We start from the raw sequence: 17,043 nt of genomic DNA, 5'->3' as shown, positions 1-17,043 counted from the left end.
GGCAACAAACAATTAAACAAGTGTGCCTAATAAAGTGGGTAAGAGAGTGTAAGTTGCTGCAAGACTCCTGAACACCACCAAGAAAATGTATCTTATTGCACGAGATGTTGTATCACTGCTTTGGAAATTCTGCTTCTCTGGTCTCAGACTGAAAAACATTTTTAATTTGCCTTGTAAATATGAACCATTCAGACCCCTCAGGTCATCAGAGAACTCCTAGTGTTTTCTAATCCAGAACTGAACCAGGAGAGGCAGAACTAAATTTCTATCCCCCTCAGCTCTTCAACAAACTCCCCAAAAACCTGGGATGTGCAGAATCTGTTGCTTCAAATTAGGACTGGAAACATAATGAGCAGCTTTCTGTTAAATACAAAGACTACTGACCTGTTTGCTGAACACTGATGAGTGAATAAAGTGTGAGATTGAAGATGGATTTGAAATCTAATTGAAAACTAAATATTGATTTGAATTTGCATTTGAACTTTTTGACATAGATCTATTTTTAAGCAAACCCTAGAGGGCTTTATTTGATACCTATTAAATATGTAAATGGTTGTCTATTTCACATTAGTCATTCTGTCAGACGTGAAAAAGTAAAGGTTTTTAGAACATTTCGGTTAAAGTGTGATAGACCAGAACAGTCCCTTCCTTTTACAGGGGTTAGTTTATTCTTTAATTCATAAATACCTAACCAGTTTTTTAACTTCACTTTGTGTGAACGACCTGTCAACTACAACTTAATAGGGCGCTCGTGAGCCTACTGTTTGAGCATGGAAACAGGTCGTAAATTTAACAATCCAGCTGAACAAGCAGCACCGTGTCAAATCACGGCACTTTTCTCCGCCTTTACATTAGCTCTTTCTTGCTGCCCATTATGCAAATACATTAGACGTCGGAGCATGAGGGAGGTACCAGGGGCCGGGCCAGTCGATTGCTACGTGTCTTGAAAGCGGTTTTTAAAAAACCTCCTCCGGTTTAAAGGCAGCCGTAAAAAGTTTCGTGGTAAGAACTTTGCAAAGTGCCCGACCGTCCAGGCCCAGCGGCTGTCTGTCTGCGCGTGAAGCGGTTCGAGCCCGGTGTCCAGCTGTACGTCGGTGGTGCGAAATGTCCAGTGTGAAAAAGCTTCGTACTGTGAGTAGACATGCAGATAACGGCGAGAGAAAAATCTGTGTAAATACGATTTATTTCCATGGAAACCAGGATAAATGTTTCGACCCAGGGTTGAATAAGTCTCGTAAAGACGCCCAGCACTCATAAAATATATGCGTCAAGTAACTTCTTCGCGGACTGACCATCGGAAAAGCCCTCCTTTCCCGGTGCTCTGTCTGCAGTCTGTCTTTTCATCGCAAAAGATGGGCTGTTTGCAAATGTTGTTTTGCCTCACAGTAACACTTTGTTGGTCATTTAAAGGTTTTCTTCTCCTTTCAAGCAGCTTTCGCTCTCTAAGCGCCTTCACTGTATACCCAGGTGTGATGGCCACAGCCTTGCCTTTGACTCTGAATAGGCCAGTTGTAGTAGGAACATATCCATGTCAGTCTGGCCCACCGCTGACATTGGGTGTTTTGTGAGGGGAGAGAAAGAAACCACTGTGGAACTGAGCACAGGAATGTTGCCGGCTTCGAGAACATGCCTTTATGTTGAGATTTTAGTCGGAAAGGCATGCAGATGCAACTGAAGCATGCTGATGCACCATATGCATCCACAGATCTGCAACATACTGCTGGGATAACTTTTCTTCTAAAACGTTATCTGACACATACATTTAATCTATTGGAGCTTGTATTTTTGCTGTACTTTATGTAACTGACTGAGTCACTTCTCGTGGGAAATTGTGACACATTTGGTTTCTGAATCATTAACGGACAGAAACTTGAACGGGGTCATTTTCACAGTTTGCTCAACAAAAACCAACAAAATCTAAATTTGTAAAATGAATAAGAAAGACCAAACTGATAGGACAATTGTGCAAACATGTTTGTATTTATCTTCATATCCTCGTCTGGGCCTCATGCCTTGAACTCTCACTATGGCTGTTTTAAATAACTTGCTACGGAAGCCTAGAAAGACAACTGAGGGGGGGGGGGGGTGGAAGCCGAAGAACCCATCTTCTTAATTTCACCCAATAAAATATATTTTTTTCATTACTGTGTAAGTGAGACAGATAATGACTAGTTACTGCAGGGATTAAGAGTAATTAAAAGATAATAATACTGATATCAGCATTATGAAAAAGCTTCCCTTTTCCTCTAATATTAAGTATGTGTGACGTGTCAGAGGAATGGACTTTCAGAGTCAGTTCTGTGTTTGTATGTGAAAGGAGACTCTGTTAGGAAATCTCAGAAGAGCAGTGAGGTCCTGTTAGGGAAGAGCAGGGTGGAGTATGGTAGACTGTTTGAGCCCTGGTGTAAGGGCTGTAGGCCCATGTATATAGGAAAGGAGGGAGACTTGGTGCTCAGGCCTGACTGTGTGGGCACGAGCCATGCCACATCATCTCTGGGCAGAAAGCAGCACACTGGTCACATTGTGTCATCAGTCTCAGTTTTCTCCCTCCATCCTGTCTGCTTTTAGCTTTTCCTCCTTACGCCACCCATCGAGAAGAAGGAACGACTTTATGTATTCAAACTTTAAGACAGCCAATTATTATTTTCCAGCTGAGCGTATAAAACCAATCTTACTACAATTATTCAGCTTTGTCATTGGGCATGGATGATTACTGGTAAACCCTGTTAAACCGGCACTTCCATGTAGATAAATACTGCACTGGGATTGATTGGCATTAGATTTGGGAAAAAATGCTGTCCGACTGAGTCCTTTTCATTTTTCTTGCAGCGCTTTTATGTCCTAAGGTAATGTTGAAAAGTTCCTATCCACCAAACCAAATTAAACTTCCTCTTTGTGTCTGGTTTTCAATTTTAGGACCTCACAAGGTCAACCAATGTGGTCTACCAGGCTCACCACGTCAGTCGGAACAAGAGGGGGCAGGTTGTGGGCACTCGGGGGGGCTTCAGAGGCTGTACCATCTGGCTCACAGGTTCATTGATGTGTAGACTTCCCTTTTGCTCTATATTTTTCTCTTTTTCTTTAAATTAACGTGGATTCTGTTAATCCCTATCAGGTTTGTCTGGCGCTGGCAAGACGACTCTTAGTTTTGCCTTGGAAGAGTACCTAGTATCCCACGCCATTCCATGCTACTCACTGGACGGGGACAACATTCGCCACGGCCTAAACAAGAACCTAGGCTTTTCTGATGAGGACCGGGAGGAAAACATACGACGTGTGGCTGAAGTGGCAAAACTTTTTGCCGACGCTGGTCTTGTTTGCATTACCAGTTTCATCTCACCTTTCACCAAGGTCAGAGAACATTTTGCAACGATATCACATGCTGAACACATTATCTCACCTGTTGATTTATTCTAAACTTAAAGTTTGGTGAAAGAGAAAGGGCAAACCCAGAACACATTGTGATCGCAATACATAATACAGTCCATACTTCCCTGAGAGGTCTGATGTCAAGTTAATTTATTAATAAAGCACATTTAAAAAGAAAAAGAGCTTACCAAAGTGCTGTAAGTTCCAGAACTCACCCTTCTGGTACTAAGTTCTAGGTTCTGGCAAAATGCCTCGCTATAAGTCCCAACATATAAACCCCATTTCCTGAAAGTAGTCAGGAAGGTCCAGAAGTGGAAAACTCTAGGCTTTGGGGAAGTATTCCATGTAGAATGTTTCATAAAATTTCAACGACATTTATTGGGAAATTCCAGGAATCATTTATTTACGTTTTGTGAAAGTGACAGTAGAGTAAAAGACATCTTCTTTCTGGGAGGATACAGACCGACAACATTAAAAACCATTTCAACAATTGCTCTGCACATGCATGTTCTGGCTACTAGCTATTGAATAAACTTTTGTAACTGCGTGTAATTAGAGGCTACACGTTAATAAATCCTGATGCTCTTTGCATCCACAGGACCGTAATGAGGCGAGGAAGGTCCATGAAAGTGCCGGGCTAAAGTTTTTGGAAGTCTTCATCCATGCTCCTCTTGAAGTGTGCGAGAGTCGGGATGTGAAAGGGCTTTACAAGAAGGCCCGTGCTGGAGAGATTAAAGGTCTGTTTAGCAATACTTTCTGCCAGTGTTAGCCTTACAGTCTGTCTTTTACAGCTAATACCCACAACCATGTTTACTTAAACTACCATTTCTGTGGTTTGACATATTTTCCAAGGTTTCACTGGGATTGATTCAGAGTACGAACGACCAGAGTCACCAGAGCTTGTTCTGAAAACCGGAGAGCTGACTGTGAATGAATGCATTCATCAGCTGCTGGAGCTGCTCCGGGATCAGGTAGGCGGGAGGAGCAAGAATCTTCAGCACTCACCTTCGGATAGCGTACGGTACTCCTTCAGGATCAGCTTACAATTTCATCCTCCAAAAAAAAGCTACTGTAAGCACACATTGTTCCCAGAAGGGAGGTGGCCAAGGAGATACCATAAGTACATTGAAGAACAATGTATATCCCAGGTGTTTGTGGATGACACTAAGCAAATTAAATATAACAAAGGAGGGGCTACTGTATGTTAGGCACATGTGAAAAATAAAGAATTTAAAAATTCGACACATGAAGACATTCATGACGACCCCGGAAGATCGACGTTTGTAAGTTTAAAACCAAGGACGAGAACTTTGTGATAACCTTTGTATAATGCTTGTTGGGCAAAACATTGAAAGGGGAAAACGAGTGGCTGGGTATTTGAGTTACAAACAGTGGATATGTGGAATGAATACAAGGTGTGGCAAGTATACAGGGAGCCAAAGACTCATTATTTATCTCAACAAACAAGCCAGATCTTATGACTTATTAGTTTTTCGGTGTTGACTTAGACATTCCTCAAATGCAAAGTACATTATATGTTTATCTTGTGAAAGCCTTGCCTATGTAGTGTTCGCTTTCAAGCAACTTGCCTGGCCTACATTTGAGAATGAGCTAATTAGGCAGTATTTCATTAGGATTTCTGAAGTTGGTTTTGTACTCATTTTCAGTTCACTGCTTCGCCATGTGTAGTGAAGTCCTTTATTTTGTTTTGAAGCAACATAACTTTAAGAATCATTCAGATATAAAACAGGCAAAACGCTCAAACACAGGAAGCCCTGTTGTGATGACGCATCAAATAGGTTTTAGATCTGATATTGGATCAAGAGCAGCTTGTCACCATTTCAAAACACAATTTCTTGGTTGACTAAAAAATTACAAACATAAAATAATTTGACATAAATAAAATGGTATTTTTAGTTTAGCATCAATTCAAAACTCTGAAGCTGATGCTTACTTTAGCTCTGTTAGCAGCTAATGACTAGCCAGTCACTGCATTCTTTTGCTGTCTAACAAAAAATGTTAGAAGCGCTGAGAGTTTTTTTTTTTTTCCCTATGGTTATGTAACAGAGCATTTTAAGACAGGTCAAAGTCAAGTCTTCATTAGTCAACTCTCAACACAACAGGCCAACTCAAGAATTACTTCTTTTGTTTTTTTGAGCTCTTGTCTGTTTTATTGACTCATTAGCTTAAAATCTTTTTATATAAAGTCCATTGAAGCATTTTGCATGTCTCAGGTTGGGGGTCAAGACAACTCTCCCCCCTCCCCCAATTTACTGTAGATATTTTGGGCTTAGATGATTTGCTTTCTTTCACTTCCTTCATTTTTAAGCTCATTGCATGTCACCAAGTTCAATGGCAAAACAAAAAGGAGTAGAAGAACAACCAAAGTTAAAAGAAAACAACATTGCAAGACTTTAGGAAAATAATTGTTTTTCAAGACCAGTCTGAAAGATTACGGGAAATCCTTGCTCCTCGAAACCAAAACATAAACAAATTATTGATTTTAATCTTTTGCACAACTTTGTATGTCTGTGTAGAACATTTTTGCACAGAAGGTCTTGCAGAAATTGTTCCTAATTTAAATACTTGCAAGACAAGAAACTAGATCTGGACATAGCAATAAGATCCTGCAGGAGTGTTGGTGTTGTAGCACATTGGTTTATGTTTGTTACATGGAAACTCTGAGAAGCCAAATATGTAAAAGACAATTTGGATGTTTCTTTAATTTGTCAAGTGCTGATTTTTATTTCCTAGAAGTAGGAACGCATTACAAGTACATGTGCTTGAATTATTACTGTCAACAATTATTCTCCTTCCTAACCCCCAGCTTTGCTGGTTGATAGGTTACTGATAAAGTAAATATGTAAACACGAGAGACTCTTAGAGCCATATCTGTCAGGAGCTGGGTTTATGAAAGTGTCTCTCCCCATTGGCTCTCTGCTGGGAGCGGGCTGGAGCAGAGCTGCACATCTGCAGCTCATTGGGATCATCAGGCAGAGAGGATTTAAGGAGCTGCCAGACCTCACCTCTCCGCCACACTCCCTCACAGTGTAAGCCTGACCCCAAACCTGTAATCCCACCTCCAACTCCGAACCTCACCTGCCTGCCCACTACACCCCGCAGTTCATTCCTGTCGGAGACACTTACCTTGGACCTCCAGATTGGTTGTCCGGATCCATCCTGCTCCTTCCCCGCTCAGGAGATGTAAGCTAACCTCTCCTGCTGTCCTATCAGACATTCTGTCCACCTCTCGCACAGTCACTGACCCGTCTCTCCGCTTCCAGACGAACCCGAGCCAAAGGATCACCTGCAAGACATTTGTGACTGCATTTTGTAAATAAATTTGTAACTTACTGTTACTTCCCAGGCCTGATTCTGCATGTGGGTCGGAATCATACCCTCAAACATGACAGAATCATCCGGCCAACAGTCTGACCCAGCAGGATCACGTCCAGCAGACTCATTCGAATCCGCGATTGGATAATTTTCCAGGATATTGATTGTAAACTTTCTGCTCTCGGTCCACCTCCTCACCCAGGCAGAGCACAGGCCGGCGCAGCGCACGACCGGCGCGGCAGCCGGCACAGAGGCCGTCCCGGTACAACATGCATCTCCATCCCGTTTTAGAGACGCTATCTCTCCCATACCAGAACCTTTTTCGGGTGAGATCGGCAGATGTGGGGGTTTCCTTCTCCAGTGGTCATTAGTCTTTTCCCGTTCACCCCAATCTTTTCCTGATGACCCTTCCAGCATCTCCTACATTGTTGGATTACTTCAACGAAGAGCATTAAGGCGACACTTCTGCAGAGTTCATTCACTGATTTTAATTCCGACTTCAAACAGACCTTTGGATATGCTGAGTCAGGTTTTGAGATCACCAAGAAGTTATGGAGTCTCAAACAAGTAAATCAATCAATAGCTGATTTTGCTGTCTCCCATTTTCACTGGACCCTATGAGATATCCTCGGTTCTCAGCCCCACCTCAGTCTCAAGCTTCCTGACAGTTTACGAATCCACCCAGTTTTCCACGTCTCTTTGATTAAGCCCGTTGTTTCAAGTCCTTTGTGCCCTCCTTCCAAAACTCCTCCCCAAATCCGTAATCCCACCTGCAGCTCTGAACCTCACCTGCCTGCCCACTCCAGCCCACAGTTCATTCCTGTTGGAGACACTTACCTCGGACCTCCAGATTGGTTGTCCGGATCCATCCTGCTCCTTCCCCGCTCCTGTTGAAAAGCCTTCCAGGAGACGTAAGCTAATTCCTCCTGTTGTCCTATCAGACACTCTGTCCACCTCTCGCACAGTCATTGACCCGTCTCTCCACTTCCAGACGGACCCCAGACCTGATCCGAAGGATCACCTGTAAGACACCTGTGATTGCATGTTGTAAATAAATTCTTAACTTACTGTTGCTTCCCGGGTCTGGTTCTGCATGTGGGTTGGAAGCCTACCCTTGAACATGACAGTATCACTGAGATAGGAGTGTGATTTTCTGCTGAGTCACTGTGATTTTTTCTTTTTGCTGTGATAGGCATACACAGAAAATTATGCATAGTATAGAAATTTGCTATGTAGCTTTGCCTCAACTCTAAAACCTGACAGAAACAGAAGAATGTTCCTCATATTTTATACGTATAAATAAGAGTCATGTCTGACTTCTCAGACTTGAGTAATCAGTTGTCACATGCAGTGAACACTGCAAGTTGAGGTTTGTACACTTGATATGCACATTAACTCCTTGATTGACACATAGTGGATCTACCAATTTTGCAGCTAACACCAGTTCTGCTGTTTAGTCTTTTGAACTATATCCCCACAGTTCACATTCATCTAAGAAACAGTTTTTATTCTGTTTTTTTGCTTTAGAAATCTTGATAAGTGGACAGCGGAAACACTAGAAGAATAAAATAGAGTAAAGTGATTTAAGATTTCACACTGAAAGTTGTAATGCTTCAAACTGTCCTTCAATAAGACACCCCACATGTCAGTGGCAGCTGTCCTCTGTCTAATTTAAAAAATATTTTAAAAGGAAGCAGCAACCTTATTTGAACAGACTTGGTATGTGCCTGTTCATCCTGGTTCTTCTGGTAGCGAGGAATTATCTTAATAGTATCACTTCTAAACAGTCGTGTTACTATTCCAGTTCCCTAGATACACTGAAAGACATGTAGTTAGGTAACAACTGCACTGCAGCTACCTACCTACCCCCGTTCACCTGGGTGGCTGCCAGGGAGGCTGACGGTCCTTCGCTTGGTCTTTGCTGTTGCTAGGATCCAGGAGAAATGGATCTCAGCTCTTATGGACTGAGATCTCCAGTGTTTTTCCCTGGTATCTGTTGGAGCCACTTCTCCAGAGTGGGGTTCACTTCTCAGTGCTCAGTGCTACGATGACCTTGGACGCTACTATTACTTTCACCTGAAACGTTCTCTCTTGCTCTTCCCTAACCCCACTTTCACAAAAGACCTGAATATATCAGTATTCCTGCCTGTGTTTTGTGAAAGGGAATAACAGATTAGAGAGACCCAACCAGGGATAAGGAGAGTGATGGCAAATAGACCATCACTCTCAAATTAGCTGGAGTCCCAATATCTGCTGAAGGATCTGTATCGCTGCAAGTGAACACAAAAAAAGGGATTGAAAGCAGCTATCCAAATGAAAAAAAAAACAATTAATAGCTCATCTAATCATGTTTTGTAACATTTTATAGTTGGAAGATTTATCTGCCGTATTGAACTAACCAGATAAAATATCATATTCTCTTTAAATTGCAAAACCTGCTGGAGCAAACCTTGTGAACTGAGCATTAGCCGTTTTTGAAAGCTGAATATGATGTCAGCGAAAAGTCAGGTTGTGTTTATGGAAGCTACAAGCTGGGTGTTGTCAGCAGTGAGCGAGAGGTAGCGAGATTTGCTGCTGACAGAGGTAATCAGATATTGAAACCAGTCGTTAACTCAATACCCGCGGAAAGCTTGAGGAAGGAGTGATGTTTGCTAATGTTTAAAACTGAACAGGATGTTAAGCAACTATGAAACTACAAGTCTACAACTATCATTAATATTACATTATTAATGTAGCAGGCTTTCAAAGTGTGATAAGAATTCAGATAACATGTACAAGTCAGTTCAGTAGTAGAAAAGAGATAAGATTTTAAAAAATGACACTGGGCATTTCATTACACATTTTCTTTAGCTTGGTGTGCGTGCCTGTTGGTCTGATAAGCTGAAATAAATTTAAAGCAAATATTTAATGGAGAGAAAGGCGATTAGACAGAAGTCACGTCAGCTCTTCTTACTTGAGAACTCGTCTTTATGATCAAGAGATAGGTATGCCGCAACGTACGCTGAATGTGCATTTCATGAGATCTTCTTGAAAACACAAAAATCCCCCGATGTTCTTCCAACTGTTTCAAGTGACGAAAAGCGCAAACTTTTGCTGATTCACAATTCTCCTTCTTTCTCCCTCCACGGTCTGCAGAACATCGTACCAAGCGAGATCATAGAGGAGGTGAATGAGCTCTTTGTCCCGGAGAACAAGTTGCATCTTGCCATCTCTGACGCAACCACTCTGCCCACCATCAGCATCACCAAGGTGGTTATCTATGGTGCTTAGGCATTTTTTTTTTTTTTTTTTTTTTTTTTGCTGTTGTTGTCAACTGAATTTTATCAGTAGCTGCTTTCCTCCAGGATGCCCTCAAGATATTTTGGAGAATGAGTGAACTTTTTTTTTCTCAGCAGACTGTTTGGGGTTTGGGTCTTTGAGTAACGCTGATGTTCTCCATCCTCAGCTGGATCTACAGTGGGTGCAGGTCTTAGCTGAAGGCTGGGCAAGTCCTCTAAAGGGCTTCATGAGGGAAAGAGAGTTCCTACAGGTCCTGCACTTTGGCAACCTGCTGGATGGTGAGCGGTAACCACGCCGACAATCTTCTTAATGTTCGCTGTCTCTAACGCAGCCCTCAGTCATGCATGTCCACATGTGCATACGAAAACATTGTGTAGCACTGTAAGAAACAGAGTCTAAACTGTTCTCAACTTAACTCTGTTACGCCCAAAATAGTTCCACATTTATCCAAAATTGGGTACAGGTGACTATTCGTCTTGAGTATTTGTTTTCTGTGGGTTTATTTTATTTTGATAGGTTTCTGTATTTATCCCCATTGCTTCTATTACACCTCCAAGGCCACTACACTTTATTTAATTTAGGGGTTTCAGAGTAAAGAGGCCGAGAATGGATTGTTCTTCTTTTTCGATTATTTTTCTTCTTTGTTTCAGGCGGCGCCATCAACATGTCGGTTCCCATCGTGCTGCCTGTGAGCTCTGAGACCAAGCAGGAGCTGGACGGCTGTGTAGCCGTAGCTCTGGAGTTCCAGGGCTCCCGTGTGGCTATCCTCAGGAATCCTGAGTTCTACGCACATCGCAAGGAGGAACGCTGTGCCAGACAGTGGGGAACCACATGTCCGCAGCACCCTTACATTAAGGTGATCAGAAAGCAGTAATATTAAAAGGGAGGGGGGAAAAAAACTATCCAGAACAACCTGGCCCTATTGGAAAGATGATAGCCTACTAAACCTAAACTGGTTCTGCAACCCTTGAAATTACGGTGCAAGGCTTTTTTAATTCAGACATAATTTAAAGAGCTTTTGCTCATGAAGAACCTGTTTAGGCTCATGCCACACATTCCAGTTATATTCAACTCTGGAGTCTGAGAGTATCACGCCAAAGCTTTTATCTGTTTTTGGGAACAGGGTGTATTATTAAAATATGATGATCTGGGACATTTTAGAGGAGGCAAAGGCCTTTTCCTATTCAAAGTCCCAGTGTCAAACTGGGAGACTTTCTCCTAGTGAGGGGTTAGTGGTTAGTCAGTGTTCTGCTGGGCTTTACTTTGAATCTGTTTTCGTTGTGCAGATGGTTATGGAAGGGGGAGACTGGCTAGTGGGCGGCGACCTGGAGGTGTTGGAGCGGATCAAATGGAACGATGGACTGGATCAGTACCGTCTGACTCCCAAGGAGCTCAAGCAGAAGTTCAAAGACATGCAAGCAGGTTGGAAAGTCTGAATTATTGTTTTGGAGGATAAGTCATGTCAGCATGTAAGCAATCAGGCTCACAACTGAGTGCAGATGACGGGAAGATGTACTTAGTGTATACTTGAAAAATTTCAACACCTAAACAAAATACTTTGTTGGTTTTGACACGGAATAATATTGACACTGTCAAGGATTTTCCCATTTCTTTCCAGTGGAAGCGTGATATGACTAAGAGTCCTCTTTTTCTAATCCACTCCTCAGAATTGGAAAAACCAAAGAACATGCCTTTCAAGTAAAGAGAGTCAGGAAATGGACACAAGGAAGTTATCAGACTTCCCATATGTAATAAGTAGAACGCATGCAAGATGATAAGGGCGGCAAGAAAACTCTCCAAAGCTCCTTGTTAAAGAAGGTACCAAAACCGGTCATCCTAGGGTCATTAAGGTTTATTTTCAGGTTTTTGGACACGTCAGTACCAGACAGGCCAATAAATGAGGTTTTGTATCCAACTTCTTTCATTCCTAGAAATCCAAGTTTCTTCCCTCTCCTTTCAGACAAACATTGGAACGGATCAAAAATGGAAATGGTAAATTTAATCCTGCATGAGGAGCACCTCTGACGCGTGAGGTTCTGCATCATCATAGAGCAACGATGAGATGAATCCGTATGAGAATTTGAATTAATATGGGTTGCAACAACATTTAATTTTACCATTGGGAATCACTGAAGTATTTTTGGGTTGAATTTGAATTCACTGTGGCATGTACTGCTGGCTGAAAATTGTTCAATATAATAATTTATCCAGTAATACAATTGAAAGTATGTTTTTATTGGTCTTGGCTTATATTTCTGTATTTCTTTATATTTCTCCCTTTTTATAAACACCCAGCAAAAGATTTAAACCGTCAAAGACTTTGGATGTTTTCTAACCTCTACAGCGTGTTAAACTGCATCCTTTTACAGCTTTATAAGAGTGAGCAATACGGCACAGTGACAGCGACATTTCTGGAGTTTACTTTATTTAGCTGGATTTGTTTATAGTCATAAAAAGCGGGCCTCTAACCCTAACCGCCATGCAGCGCGAAGCTGAATTTATGACCACAGTCTGTATGACTCATTTAAAAAGCATGATAAGCATGATTGCTGTGACTTTTATTAATAAGCTCAATAATTTTCAAATATATTAACTCCCAGGTTGTGTAGCAATGCTTTAGCGATGCTTAAAATATATATATTGTTTTGGGTTTTTTTTCCTCAGATGCAATTTTCGCGTTCCAGCTACGCAACCCAGTGCACAACGGTCACGCCCTCCTCATGCAGGACACCAAGCGGCGTCTCCTCGATCGGGGATACAAAAACCCGGTCCTCCTGCTCCACCCTCTCGGGGGCTGGACCAAAGACGACGACGTGCCTCTGAGCTGGAGGATGAAGCAGCACGCCGCCGTCCTGGAGGAGGGCGTCCTGGACCCGTCCAGCACCATCGTGGCCATCTTCCCCTCGCCCATGATGTACGCTGGACCCACGGAGGTCAGGAGTAACGGTTCAGCCAGAGGTTACATTACCAGTCGCTGGTGAATCCACGTCGGGGCTGAGTTTGTCTCTCCGGATGTCTTTCCAGGTGCAGTGGCACTGCAGGGCCAGGATGATTGCCGGGGCAAACTTTTACATCGTTGGCCGCGACCCAGCCGGCATGCCTCACCCTGTGACGAAGCAGGATATGTATGAGCCCACGCACGGAGGAAAGGTCCTCACCATGGCCCCCGGCCTCACCTCTGTGGAGATCATCCCCTTCAGAGTCGCTGCTTACAACAAGACCAAGAAGGCCATGGACTTCTACAGCCCGGAATGGTGAGCAAAGACAGATTATTTAACTTTATTGAACAGTGCCTCTCAAAACAATTCATACCTCCTTGAACTTTTCTGCGTTTTGTCGCAAAGAGAGCTGAAATTGAATGCATTTTATTGGGATTCGATTCATGTCTGTCCCAATACTCCTAAATCAAACGTGCGGCTCGTTTTCAGGTATTTTAAATCCTCCACATAAAATCTCAACAAACGTACAAAAGCCCATAGTTGTCAGATGACAGAATATGGAACTCTTCAGCAGATGTGAATTACTTTGCAGGAAACCGTAAATCCTCGTCTGAAGTCGAGCCAAACCATCCTTCCGCTTTTATTTCTAATCTGATACTTCTTATTTCTAATGACATGTTTTCTTTCCCCCTCTGTTGTTCTTTAATTTCTCAGCCATGCAGATTTCGAGTTCATCTCTGGAACCAAGATGAGGAACCTGGCTCGGAGCGGAGAGAACCCGCCCGACGGCTTCATGGCCCCCAAAGCCTGGAAGGTGTTGGTGGAGTACTACTCTTCTGTTCAGAAGAACAACTGATCATTTCTCAGTCCACGCTCAAATGACAAAGTTTATTCGTATCTGGGGCATAGAAAATTGTATACTCCTTCCTTCTGGGGGTATTATATCTGGGATGGATTTCTGTAAGCAATTAGGTATTCTTGGTTTTATTTTGATGTTTTAAAGTTAAATGATATTTACATCCCTATTAAAAGCACAGCAGTTTATAAATCCATGCATATTAACTTAAGCTATATATTTTAATAAATTAAAGGTAACATGAGATTATTTTTTATTCCATTTTTTTTATATAAGCTTAGAAGTATGTACCAAGAACAGGAAATTATGTTTTAATATTTACATATCTGAAGGAATTTTTTTAAAGTATATTTTAGATTTGCAACATTAACCAGAGTCTTATCAAGTTATTTGTTATGATCTGAATGTAGTTTTGTCACTGCATACTACGCCTAACTGTCTTAACATGTATGGCTGTTTTTATAATGTGAAAAGTGCCTTTTTCCTGTCATGTCATTCAGAAACTGTAACTTTTCATTCTTGCTGGTGTTTAACTCTAGTTTCAGGTTTGTGAGGCATTATGAAGTGGACTTGTGTATTCATGACATCGAATAATAAAACGAAAATGTTTCTGTGAATCACTGACAGATCCCCGATAACGGAACATTTTGTACTTTACTTTACCATGCAGGTAAAGTACATACCTCAGTATTGAATTGTCTGTGTGCTGCGGGTTATGCAACGTGCTTCGCAGTGACGTTTGTCTGCACAAAGTGCACGCTGTTGGTACAAGACCGAAGTGAGTCACGTTCAAGACCTGCAGGCGTTGCAATGCTGCCATCTGCTGGTGAAGAATGGTGCATGAATAAAACAGTGGAAAGAGCACAGTCAAGTAATATTCAAAACTCACCCAGCACTCTCCCCGCATTAGCGTCGAGATGCAAATGCATGGATTTCTTGCTGCGTCTAATTTATAATTGTTGTGAGAGACACAGCATTGACTGTAAACGACTTAACTAAATCCTTTATAGCAGATTAAGGAGAGCCACGGACGCCTTAAAAATAAACACTTGCTGCTAGGCAAACTTAAAGGACTGATTATTTTACCAGTCAATTAACTTGCCAGGTAAGCTCATTTCTACGAGACGGGTTTTCCGCTAAGGGGAAAGCTGCTGTCCACTTTAACAAACTCCTAAATAGCTTTACGTTGGATTTAATCCAGTCAACGCCTTTCACCTGTTAAATTTCATCTGCAATACTTTGTGAACTGGATTCAGCACTTCAGAACACCTTTTTTGTAATATAAGTATTTCATATTATGTCCCAGTTTTAGATTATGTTTCATGCTGACCACAAATCACAACACATATTATCACAACAAACTTTGCAAAGCAAACAGATACAATTAAACTCGTCAAATACTTAAGTTTACACTTAGTATTTGTTACAGTTGCCCTTTAAACAGTATTGCCAGTGTCAAAAGTCTCGGGTTGCTTCTCACAAGCAGTTTGGTGGATTTTGGATCCATTCGTACTGGAGCAACTGGTGCCACAAATATTTCCTGCTTAAACAATTCTCAAACCAGTGGGTAGGAAAAAGTGCAATGCTGCCATCTGCTGGTGAAGGTTGCAAACTCGACCAGCACACAGCCGCAACTTTAAGAGACAGATGCATGGGTGTCTTTCGGAGTCTGAATTAATTTTTTGTTGTTGTGAAAAAAACACTGCCTTGACAGATTAAGGGGATTCACAAAAAATAAATAAATGAATAAACACTTGCTTCTAGGCAAACAGACATTCATAAATGGCATTCACCATTTATGAATGCACTTCATAAAAGTGCATTCATAAATGGTGCACTTTTATGAAGTGCACCAAAATGATGTTTCTACCCTTCCACCTCACATTTTGATAATGTTCTCATCTTGCAGGTTCCCCCCCGCCCTCCTTTTTTTCCTCTTCAAATATGATGACAAAGCAAATCAATCGTCGTTTAATGAGCCCACAGAATGTGTCTTCAAGAATTAAGATCATTGTCCTTTTGCGCATTGGCAAACTTTATTGTACATTTGCAACCATCCCAAAGACTTGTTGACAGATGTTACACAAGGAAGTAGTGTGTTTGATGTGTTACTTGGCGCTATGTGTAGAGGTGTGGCACCACTGAACTCAAACAATGTGAATTAAAACCAACGACACTGTCATCTGGCCTTTTACCAAATTACTCAAGGCAATCTTTGTGTACTCTCTGAGTTTGAAGAAAGCAATAGCAATTTCTCTTTTAAAGATTGTTTCATATTATCCTGACACATAGCAAATAGAAATAACTTTGGCAATTGTAACTGACGCAAAACAGGAAAATGACAGTCAAACTGTGTGTCTGCCTTTCTAGTGAATGTGAATATATGATATCAACTCTATGATCAAAGTTGAGAGTTGGTAAGAAAGGGAAGCTTTCCCAAAGAAGCCAATCTTATTGCGTCATTGGCTTTCCAGCAATCCCGCTTCCTTAGCAACCACGTAGCAACACTGAGCAATTGATAGTATTGAGTAAGATGACAATAACACTACATTCAGTTTCAAAAAACATGTTACTTATTTTCAGACATATTTAAATTAACTGCACAATTATGCATTAGTTAAGTTTCTACATGCTATTTTTATAAAAAAACAAATATATTTTCAGAGGGGTAATCTGATATGATTAGTGATATCAACACAAGTCCTACCAGTAGGGGTGGTTAACTTAACAGTAAGTTATTTTTTAACTGTGTTTTTGTTGCAGTGAAGAGATGCATCAATAATTTGAATAAATGCTGAATTGGATGGGTAGGCTTCTTAGAATTAGTCATGATCAAAGAAATTTACTCAGGAATCTGAATGACTCCTGCTGATATGAGAGACAAAAAAAATCCAGAGAAAGAAATCTTTAGACATTTCTAATAAGGGATGAGGAAAAGGAAAATGAGAAAGAAAATCACATTTTACTATTGTTAGAAAAATTGTTAACATACTTCTTACTTCCAAGGTGATATATTTTTTTATACGTGTGTGTGTGTGTGTGTGTGTGTGTGTGTGTGTGTGTGTGTGTGTACTCATTACGTTATGGTCACCTCTAGTGGTAACAGTTGGATCAGCACCAGTTCCAGGTGTCTGATGAGATCATTACCAAGACGATGGGGCAGATACTTGCATGGAAGAGGTATAAGGGTTTTTAAATGTTTTTTTATGAAACAAGATTTCAAATCAGTCCGTTCTAATATAAAAAAATCATGTGTGTAGTAGT

General features: G+C 41.3%; 1 protein-coding gene across 1 annotated transcript; it reads left to right on the top strand.

Moving 5' to 3' along the window:
• Positions 1-931: 931 nt before the first annotated feature.
• Positions 932-14,396, top strand: LOC106929125 (bifunctional 3'-phosphoadenosine 5'-phosphosulfate synthase 2-like). Its single transcript, XM_015005806.2, has 12 exons — positions 932-1,131; positions 2,917-3,031; positions 3,116-3,351; positions 3,968-4,106; positions 4,222-4,340; positions 9,841-9,954; positions 10,151-10,262; positions 10,635-10,840; positions 11,271-11,406; positions 12,649-12,917; positions 13,009-13,238; positions 13,638-14,396. Exons 1-12 carry the CDS (start codon positions 1,105-1,107, stop codon positions 13,777-13,779), a joined length of 1,845 nt encoding a protein of 614 aa, XP_014861292.2. The 5' UTR covers positions 932-1,104; the 3' UTR covers positions 13,780-14,396.
• The last annotated feature ends 2,647 nt before the right edge of the window (positions 14,397-17,043 follow it).

The sequence above is a fragment of the Poecilia mexicana genome, unplaced genomic scaffold (assembly GCF_051168715.1).
Source record: "Poecilia mexicana isolate PSO_F unplaced genomic scaffold, ASM5116871v1 scaffold_15, whole genome shotgun sequence".
NCBI classification, from domain to species: domain Eukaryota; kingdom Metazoa; phylum Chordata; class Actinopteri; order Cyprinodontiformes; family Poeciliidae; genus Poecilia; species Poecilia mexicana.
The sequence above is the reverse complement of the archived record's forward strand: the minus strand, read 5'-3'. Positions and strand labels throughout refer to the sequence as shown.